The sequence below is a fragment of the Leptopilina boulardi genome, unplaced genomic scaffold, assembly GCF_019393585.1.
Source record: "Leptopilina boulardi isolate dan_hultmark-lab unplaced genomic scaffold, ZJU_Lbou_2.1 LbouV2_97, whole genome shotgun sequence".
Lineage (NCBI taxonomy): Eukaryota > Metazoa > Arthropoda > Insecta > Hymenoptera > Figitidae > Leptopilina > Leptopilina boulardi.
The window spans coordinates 297951-309319 of NW_026138046.1; the positions used below are offsets into that span (position 1 = coordinate 297951).

The window sequence follows — 11369 nt, forward strand, 5'->3', positions numbered from 1 at the left end:
ATTTTTATTTAATAATGCCCCCTCCCCACAATTCATGGTTACGCCTCTAGAATTATTAATTAGTAACGCCCCTTTAATTAGCCACGCCCCTTAATAGGCCACACCTCTTAATAGGTCACGGCCCACATTTTCTAAATTCAAAAAATATATTATAAAAAAAAATTTAGATAGTACGTTGAATTTTGCCTTTGAAATTATTATTTAGTCACGCCCCTTAATTAGACACACCCCTTAATTAGACACACCCCTTAATTAGACACGCCCATTATTAGGTCACGCCCCATTTTTATAAATTCAAAAAAAATAATATAAAAGTTTAGATACTACGTTGAATTCCACCTATAGAATTATTATTTAGTCACGCCCCTTAATTAGACACACCCCCTTTCTTAACCACGCCTCTTATTTAGACACGCCCCTCGATAGGTAATGCCCCATTTTAACTAAATACAAAATATAATATAAAAATTTGGATGATACTTTGAATTCCGTCTTTGGAAATATTAATCAGTCACGCCCCTTAATTACTCACTCCTCTTAATTAGATACGCCCCTTAATTACATACACACCCTCTTTATTAGCCACGCCCATCCTCCAAGTTTTAAAAACAATAATATATGCTTGAAATAAAGTGTAAAATTTCGTTTGTAGAATTATTAATTAGTAACGCCCCTTTAATTAGCCACGCCCCTTAATATGTCACACCCCTGTATAAGTCACGGCCCACATTTTCTAAATTCAAAAAATATATTATATAAAAAATTTAGATAATACGTTGAATTTTGCCTTTGAAATTATTATTTAGTCACGCCTCTTAATTAGACACACCCCCTTTCTTAACCACGCCTCTTAATTAGACACGCCCCTTGATAGGTAATGCCCCATTTTAACTAAATACAAAATATAATATAAAAATTTGGATGATACTTTGAATTCCGTCTTTGGAAATATTAATCAGTCACGCCCCTTAATTACTCACTCTTCTTAATTAGATACGCTAGTTTCTAGTATTATTAATTAGTCACGCCCCCTTCAGTTAAGCCCCACTCTCTTTAAACGAATTTACAATTTCGCCTCTAGAATTAATAATAGTCACGCCCAACGCTTTCTTAATAAAAAAAACAGATATAATAAATATAGAAGTGTGGAGGAGACATAGAATTTCGTCAATAAAAAATTATAGTGACGAAATTTCTTGTTATTTGGAATTAAGGGATGAGGGTGCTTATCTAATAAAAGGGGGTGAGTCTAATTAAGGGGCGTGACTGATTAATAATGTTAAAAATTCTCTAATACAAATTACTATATTACATATTTTTTATAATTTTTAGAAGGGGCGTAACTAATCAAGGGGTGTGTCTAATTATGGGGCGTTACTAATTCATAATTCAAAAGGACGAATTCAAAGTTTTATCCAAACTTTTATATTATATTTAAAAAATGGGGCGTGTAATTAAAAGGGGTGTGTTTAATTAAGGGGCGTGACTAATTAACAATTACAAAGACGAAATTCTATGAATTATCCAAAATTATAATTTTTTTTCTTGAATTTAGAAAGAATGAGGTGTGACTTATTAAGGGGCGTAACTAAAAAATAAAATTATTAATTAGCAACGCCCCTTAATTAGACACGCCCCACTATCCGTTAATTCCAAATAACAAGAAATAATATATATATATATATATATACAAGAATTTTCATCATGGAAAATAATCAATTACAAGCATTTTAACCAATGATATAAACATTCTCATCGAAATTTGACCAACAACAAAAAAAAAACATTTCCCCATTTTTTTTTAAATTAAAAAATAATAATAAAAACTTACGTTTATAAACTTGCAGGAGTCTATCAACCAGTGACGTCGTGACAAGTGGACTTGGTAATTCCTTGAGATATTGACGAAGAATTGTTGCCGCTGTCGATGGACAGGCGGCACTTTCAAGATCGGCATCGCCACGATGTTCAAATCTTTGTCTTAAACGTTCGGCTAAACGTGGATTACCACCTGAGAGACGAAATACACCTGGACAATGAAAGCCATAATTTTCGATGTATGTACAAAGACGATAGACAACAAATGGTACGCCACTATCTAAATATGTGTCACACGACTCCAATGGTACGCCAAAAATACGTTTCGATGATCCCGATGATGATCCACGACCCAATAGTGAACCAGTTAGGGCGCGTTTCACTCTTGTCAAACGTGATTCGTCCTGAAATTTGAAAATTCAATTTATAAAAATTGGGCGTGATCTATTAAGGGGTGTGTTTCGTTAAGAGATGTGGCTAATTAAGGGGCGTGACTAAATAATAGTTTCATAGGCAAAATTCAACGTATTGTCCAAATTTTTATATTATTTTTTTTTAATTTAAACAAAATGGGGCGTGTCTTATTAAGGGGCGTGTCTCATTACACACGCCCTTTAATATATAACGCGTAATTCTTTCTAAATTTAAAAAATAAGTTTGGATACTTTACAGAGTTTTCTTTGGAATTATCAATTAGTCACGCCCCTTATAGGTGACGTCCCATTTTTCATAAATTCAAAATAATAATATAAAAGATTGGATAATAATTTGAATTCTGCCTTTAGAATTATTAATAAGCTACGCTACTTAATTAAACACACCCCATTATTAGTCGCGTGTTTAATTAAGGGGCGTGACTAATAATTATAAAGGCAAAATTAAACGTATTATCCAAATTTTTATATTATTTTTTTGAATTTAGATAAAATGGGGCGTGACCTATTAAGTGGTGTGTCTCATTACACACGCCCCTTAATATGTCACGCCTCATTCTTTTTAAATTCAAAAAATAAGTTTGGATAATTCATGGAGTTTTTTTTAAAATTATCAATTAGTCACGCCCCTTATAGATGACGCCCCATTTTACATAAATTCAAAATAATAATAAAAAAGTTTAAATATTAATTTGAATTCCGCCTTTGGAATTATTAATAAGTTACTTCACTTAATTAAGCGTGCAATTAAGTGGCGTGACTAATTAATAATTCCATAGGCCGAATTTAAAGTATTATCCAAATTTTTATATTGTTTTTTTTTTTGAATTTATAAAAATGGGGCGTGTCTGTTTAAGGGGTGTGTTTAATAAAGGGGGTGTGCCTAATTAAGGGGCGTGACTAATGATTCTTGAGGTAAAGTTCAAAGTAGTATTTAAACTTTTATGTTTTTAAATTTAGAAAAAATGGGGCGTAAACTATTAAGGGGTGTGTCTAATTAGACACGCCTTTTTATTAGTCACGTCCTCTGTAGAAATTTGAAAAAATTAATAATTACATTTATTCAGATCTATATCAAAATCTGTTCTTTTGGGGCCAATGATTACGTATCCGATGGCAGTTTTCCAAAATTAAAAATGGCGGATCCAATATTGCTGACAAATTTACAAAAATCAATTGAATTCGCTTAAAAATCGTTACTCGGGGGTTTTTGTGGTCGCTGATTACGAATTTGATATCAGTTTTTCATAATTTAAAATGGCGGATCCAATATGGCGGACAAAAATTTAAGAATCGTTTTAATTTCTATGAAACTTACTACTTGGGGGGGGGGGTTTAGGATCGCTAATAACGAATGTGTTATCAGTTTTTAAACATTCAAAATGGCGGATCTAATATGGTAGAAAATTTTTTGAAAAATTGATTAAAATCGCCTAAAACTTGTTACTCGGGGATTTTTTGGGTTGTTGATTACGAATATGAGGCCAGATTTTAAAAATTCAAAATAATAGATTTATTATCGCTTAAAAAAATTTTTACTTGCTGTACATTATAAAATAAAGCATTCGAAAAAAAAGAAAAAAAGTGATTTAATATAATTTTAATTAATTTGTGCAAATTTACCTTTTCGTGCATCTGATTCGTTGTTGTTGTTGCTGTTGTTGTTCCATGATTATTATGTTGTTCAGACTCTTGCTGAGGTCGTCTCATCCCACTTTTTCGGCACCGCGACCCACTGCCGCACTGGAAAAAAAACATTTTTTTAAATTAACTTTTTTTTTAATTAACAAATTCTTGTTGTTTTTTTTTACATTTTTTGAATCATTAAATTTTTGTTTTTACGTTTTTTTTTGAATTAATAAGGCAATTAAAAAAAATTTTTAAATCAAAATTCAAATAATAATAATATTAATTAATACTCACAATACACTCTCTCGCTACCCTCCACAGGTTGGCGTAAGCGCTCAGCCTGAAAGCTGACTCCTTCCCAAGTGTCGCTTTATTATTTTTATTTTTTTTTTTCGTTTTTTAATCTCCTTTTTCTCTCTGTCTCTCCTCGTTCAAAAACACAAAAACAAAATCCGTCTCAACAAAAACAGCAAACTTCTTTCCAAAAAGTTCTTTTTAAATCTTTCGAAAAAAAATCTTCTCTTTCAATTTTTTTTCTTTTCAGTGTATAATCATGAGTGACAATTTTTTTTTTTTTTTATACAAAAAATGTGCAAAATTTTCTTATTTGTTTTTGAATTCTATTGAAATGTAAAGTTTTTTTTCTTTTTTTTAATTCGCGGTAGATGAAAATTGTGAAATTTAATGAGGAGTTGCCCGTACTTAGACGTGATTATAAACGTTTTTGTTCCTGATTATACAGGAACTGTTTCTTGGTTGTTGTAGTAGGTTTTTTTTTTTTTTTTAATCGTTTTACCAAGATGACAATTATTACAACAATTGAAATGTTTGATAAGCAATTTTTTTTGGGTTCATGTCCCAATCGCGGCACATTATATTTATTGGCCCCTTTTGCCAGGCTCAGGGCACTGCCTATGGCTGTTTTAAAAAGTGAGTTGTCACCAAGCGTAGCTTAAGCATCGAAGGTCGTCCAATAAATGGAGGATGCTAGGTCACCACAATTTTCCTAGCATTGACATGTCAATCCAAATCTCCCCTTTTTTTTCTTTTTCACACTTGATCTCTTAAAATTCAATCCTGGAATCAAAAATGAAAACCAGAATTTTATTTCAAAAATATTGATTTATTTTTTTTTTATATATATATAAATATCGGAAAAAATTATTGTCCGAATTCTGACCGAATCTCTAAGAAGACCTTCCCGTTTCCGCTAAAATAATAAAATTAATAATTTTCCTTCGATTTTTTGCTTGAAATGAACATAAAATTCCGACGGAAGAGAGAATTTTCGTCGGAATTACGAAGTAAAATTCTAAATGCGTAAAAAAAACACTACTTTTTATAAATTCGAACAATATTTAAAAAGAAAATTTAAGTATTGCGAAAATCGATGCAAGAAACTATGTACTACGAACCAAATAACTGAGTAGGCGAAATAAAAAAAATCTATGTCAAATTATTTCTGAGTCTAAAGACAACGAAACGGACGATACACGAACTTTGGGAATTATGTAAAGAATATATAATCGACCCCTAACTATTTCATGTTTAATCGTAGATTACATAAATAATGATTTAAATTAAATTAAATTATTTCTTTATAAACATTAATAGAATTTTTCTTTTTGGTTATAATACACAATTAAGACCAAAATGAAACCTTTTAATCGACTACTTATTGCTTTAATAATATATCTACTCGAGACACGGAAAATTCCAATAATTCACAACGTATTTAAAAAACATTTTTCCAAATCCCAATACAATTTGAACTCGAAAAACAAAATTATCCAATTTTCTCTCACTTTTCGATAATTTACAACCGAAAAAAATGATTCACTTTAATATAAACAATTATTTAAAACAAATTTCCTTATACTGAAAAAATTTCACTTAAAGCGCAAAAAAATAAATAAAACACATGAACTAAAAAATCGAAACAAATTTCACAATACCGGTTCTTTTATTTTTTTTTCACAAAAAGGAAAATTTTTACCTGACACAAATTTGGTGTCTCATGTCCACGACTTTTGTTTTTTCGAAAAAAAAAAGATAGAGCTATTCCTTTGAACGATAAGCGACTGATGGTGGTAGTGTGGTGGTGTCGTTGAAAGATTCTCTATCGAGGGAAAGAGGAGGGGGGGACGAATCACCTCATACCACCCCCTTTTTTGAGAATATAGGCAAGTCTTTCTCGTTTAAACCGCGGAAACGTCATTCCCTGGTACCAGAAATTGTGCAAGGGCGCATGCACCCCCGCGTAATCAATAGAGAGGCCGGGTCACGTGAGTCACGAGACAAGATTGAGAGAAAGAGAGAGAGAGGGGTATTTATTAAAAAGAGAAGGAGAAAAAGCGCGCGGCGACTTGGCTTCTGTTTTCTTGTAGATTTTATTCTTCGTGTAAACAACCCTAATCGAGGACTCCGAGCCTTATATGTATATATATATGTATCCTGACTCCCTGTTCTTATCGATTCTTTCCCTTATCATCAACAACATTGAGGAAGATCAGTCTTTACCACCTCTACCTCTACATCTACCCCTCCGACACCCCCTCTCTTTTTTTCCCTACATTTCAGAAAAACACGGAAAATTCTGACTCTTTTATTTTAATTGAGGTTTTGAATTTACGTCATAAATGTTGGCCCCTGGTAATAAAATTTGAAAATTTTAACAGAAGGGGCCAAAATTTGTGACGTAAATTCGAGAAATTTTGTTTAATTCTACATTTATAAATATAAACGAATCGGAAATTTCGCACGAAAAAAAATCTTCACCTGGAATAGCGATATGTTTTACTAAAACAGCGAAAGTTTTCGATATTCTAGAGACACATATCGCTGTTCCAAATAAAGATTTTTTTCCCTGCGTAATTCAATTTTTATGAAACTGACATTTAAAAGATTTTAACTGAGAAAAATTCAAAAATGAAGGATGCAATACGAATTTTTAATAACATTTTTAGTACAGGAATTTTTGAATTTAGATTCATAATTATCAACTCTAATAACTTCTACATAAACTACAATAATAAAAAAGCAAAAAATAAAAAAAAATTAAACTCCCTTTAATACCAAGTTTTATAAGAATCCAACATTCACTGAATCTAAATCTAGTCAAAAGTAAAAAAATTAAAAATGTAGACCAAAAGAAAATTTTAATTTTAACCAGATTTGGATTTAACCAACACCAAAAATTCCCGAAACCAATTTGTTGAAACGCATTAATAATTCCTAAAAATTCATTAGTTGGAATTTTTAATTAACAAAATTTCATTAGTTTTCTTTTAGCCATTTCCGTTTCTCTGAATTAGTAATTAACAAAAAACTTCCAAACAAATTCTTTTGTTAGCAAATATTTATTTAACCAAACTTTTATTTAATATAGAGTATATTTTTAAAAATGAAAATCAAATTTGAAATCAATATTAAAATATAGAAATTATGATTAAGTGAAAATTTAATTAAATAAAAAATATAAAATAAATAAAATTCTGTCTTATGAAATTTAGGACTTATTGATGCGTTTCATTTACTACTGATTTATAAACTAATCTTACGAACTAAACATGCATAAGCTTGCAACATGCTTTCTGTAATCTTACAGCAATATATTGTACTCTGTGAGGCTCTTTTATCGCCTTTTGTTGAACTATGTTCTTGTATTTTATTTATTACGATTTAGTTTTCTATAAAAAACACATTTTCGTTGTCCGCACTTCGATTCCACCTGAAAAAGAAAATAAACACAATATTAGATATTGAAAATTATTGTCATTCTCATCAAATGAAATAAAAAAAAATAAATCATAGTCTAAAAAATAAAATTTTCTACAATAGAAAAACAAAATTACTTTCATTCTTATCATAAATGTAATTATTATCAAATTATAGTCTCTAATACAAAAATTGAGAAATGTTGAATGAATGAAAAAAAAAATATATATATATATATGATAATAATGATAAATTGTATTCAGCGAAAGGGAGGGTCGACTTTCGCGCCCATTCATGAGTTCTCGAATCAATGGGGGAAAGCGGAAAGAGAAAGCCCTATGTTGTTTGTCCTCATCGTTGTCCCATGGGTGAAGGAAGGGTTTGAAGTTGAAGGTCACGGGTTCCCCTTACAAAAGTCGAGGGTGACTATACTACTCGTATATCGGAATCTCTCTCGAATTTTAACCGACAGTTCCCCCCCCCTCTCTCTCGCTCTCTTTCTCTCACTCATTCAACTCACTCTCTTTTTCTATAACCCCCTAAAGCGCATTGATGATGAAATCTTCCATTCGAACTTCAATTGTCCTTATAAGCAAGTGCGCAGTTGTCTGAAAATGTTACTCTCAACATATCGATCGTCTCTCTCTCTAAACTTTCTGTAAATTTCAAGAAAGTTCATTATATAGCTACTCTTAAGTATAGCTATTTATAACTGTCCAATTAAAATTGTTAAATGATAAAGTACCCTATAATGACTATTTTTAATAATAATAATAAAAATTATAATGAAAATACTAACTCAAAATACCCTATTTTTTTTTTTTTTTTTTAATTGAATTAGAAATTTAATTCTGCAAAGAAATAAATTCTAAAATTTTACAAAAATCGATAAATTCTATAACAATGAAAAGAAAATATCAAATTCAACGACAATGAGCTGAGCGAGATTGTTATGAAAATATATTGTGGAATTTATAGGTCGAGGAATCTATTGACGTCGATAGATCATCCACGGTCAATGACCTCTTAGGTACTGTATGTATGTACATTTGCAAGGTAGGTATGTTGTATACTTTATAGATATATGTATATAAAGACCGTCTTTTCAGAATAGCATCGTTTATATACATATATATATATATATGTTGTAAGTTCGCTCGTTTCACCTATGAATAAACGACAACTACGAACGATTCAAGTTGAAAGCATCTTTGAAACACCGAAAAAAAAAAAAAAAAAAAAAATCAATTTTCTTAAGAAAAACCTTTTTTGCGAGAACAATAAATTATGTATAAATACTATATGCCGACATTCGATCCATTATTAATGTTTCTTTTCTTCAATAATTAAATATTTTGTATAACAATTGTCGAGTGTAATTCTAAAGAAAAATATTCTATGTGTGAAGAAAATTAGTATTTTTTTTTTTTATAAAATATTGTTCTTTTTTTTTTTTAAATAAATACAAAATTTTAATAGAAATATTTTTAAGGCATAGTAAAAAAAAAAATTTATTTGATTCAAATAATTGGTTACTTGACTATTATGAAATAAATATTTATTTGTTTCAAATAATTATTATTATTATTATTTGAGTTAATTAAAATGGCATTTGTTTTAAATACAAAAATTATTGGTTCAGATACAATTTATTTAATTCAAATAAAAATTATTTGATTCAAGTAAATATTTATTTATATAATTTATATTTTATTATAAATAAATTTTATATATATATATAAATTTATTATTATTATTATTAGGTATTATTATATATAATAATAATAATAATAATAATAATAATAATAATAATAATAATAATAAAGAAAAAGAATAATAAATTTGTCATGAAATTTAGTTTTTGAAAAATTTAATTTGAATTATATTATTTAATAAAATTAGTAATTTAATTTTTTAAATAGAGAAATTAATTTTTTTTCTAACAATTAGAAATATTTTTTTTTTTTATTAAAAAAATTTAATGAATTAGTTAATTTATTTAAAAACAAAAAAAATATTAACAAATAAATCTTTTAAATAAATTAGTTAAAAAATATTTAAATAAACAATAACAAATATAATAAATAATAATAATAATAATAATAATAATAATAATATATTAAATTTTATTGATTAATTATTATCAATTGTAAATTTGTTATTTTTATTATTTGTTTTGTTTAATTAAAAAGTCCGTTACAAAAGTAATAATTATAATAAATAAAAACTTAACCTAAAAATTTGTTGATTAAATTTCATTTTGAAAATGAAATAAAATAATATGAGATTTTTTTGCAATTTTAACGATATATAAAAATTAATTTAAAGGAAGATATTAATTTGCAATAATAATTATAAATTATTTGTTACTCAAATTAAATACAATTGTAAATTTTTTTTTTTATTAAAACAGTAGAAATTTTTAGTAGACATTTTTTTTTTTCTCGCTCACTCCTCGGAATGTAAACAAAACAACGATAACAGAAATGTAATTTGAATACCGCATTAAAAAAAAATAAATGTTTCATGCATCGTACATATATATATTAAAAAAAAAGTAACAGAAAATTTTATAATTTATTATCATTCTTGTATAATACGAAAAAAACGAATACTAACCTTTAAAATTCAAATAGAATAATCTTCCGTGTTTCTTCTGTGATGATGTGAATAAGTAAAAAAAAAAATGTTTATAAAGATGCTTTTTACACATGCAATATATAAAAATATTGAAATTTTAATCACTGTCGAAGCAAAATTATAGATATATATATATATTTATAATACTATTTTGTAATATGAAAATAATAAAATCAATTTTAAATTATTACTTTTCACTTTAAATTGAAAATTGTTTAATAATATTTTGATTAAAAAATAGTTTTCAATTATTTATATAAACGAAAACAATTGACCGGCACGAACTGCACGGCCGCCATTTTTAAACTACAATATATATTTTTTAAACGGAAAACTGCAACAACGGACAGGGACGTATTAACATGGATGGGGGTGTTTGGGAACCCGTTGCCATTCGCAACTGGGGAAAAAAATTTTTAAATATAATTTAAAATTTTTTTAAAATAAATATTAAATCTATTCATAATAATTTAATAAATAATTACAAGTTAATAAAACTCTGAAATATATCAGGAAATGAAAAAAAAGAATATGAAGATTTCCTTTAAAAAAAAATTGAAATTTGAAAAAAATATCAGGGATGTATCAAGTAATGATGTAGTTTTTATTTTTATCTGTTTTTTTTATTTGTATTATTTACTTATTATGTTATAATAATAATTATAACTGTTATAATAATATTTTTATTTATATATATATTTTTTTTTTTTTTTGAAAGCTGATTGCCTCTGCAAATTTTTGAACATTAAATAATACCAACCTTATGAAATGGCAAAAGAAAATACTAATGGCGCGAAATTCCAATTTCTTTTTAGTGAAAATTACAATTTTCATAGAAAATAGGAGAAATAGTTCAGATAAAAATTACTAAAATCTTAGCAAAAATAACTATAACATTTGTAATAGTGTCAATAATAGTAAAAAAAAAAGTAATTACGTACTTCATATATGAAAAATTTTTAATTTTGCAAAAGTAAAATTAATAGAAAATAGAAAAAAAGATTAATAATAAATTTTTTATTATTTTTTTTTTTTTTATTGTAGATTCGTAAGAAAAAATAAAATTAAAACCAAATTATTAAATTTTTTAGATTTAAAGAGAAAAAAAAAAAATAAGTAGAAAATAAATAT

The 11369-nt window shown here is 27.4% G+C and overlaps 1 protein-coding gene across 2 annotated transcripts in view; it reads right to left on the reverse strand.

The window, feature by feature from the left end:
• LOC127290954 (protein FAM13A) overlaps positions 1-10543 on the reverse strand; it is a 48379-nt gene extending 37836 nt beyond the window's left edge. Inside the window, exons 1-5 of one of the 2 annotated variants that reach the window (XM_051319812.1) lie at positions 10218-10543; positions 7487-7611; positions 4176-4958; positions 3876-3995; positions 1832-2222 (exon numbers count right to left, since the gene is read on the reverse strand). In XM_051319812.1, coding sequence (XP_051175769.1) covers positions 1832-2222; positions 3876-3962 — 478 coding nt within the window. In that variant the 5' untranslated portion in view covers positions 3963-3995; positions 4176-4958; positions 7487-7611; positions 10218-10543. Of the gene's footprint in view, positions 1-1831; positions 2223-3875; positions 3996-4175; positions 4959-5877; positions 6036-7486; positions 7612-10217 lie in introns of those variants that run through there. The other variant, XM_051319813.1, reaches the window with a different exon arrangement.
• Positions 10544-11369: the final 826 nt, after the last annotated feature.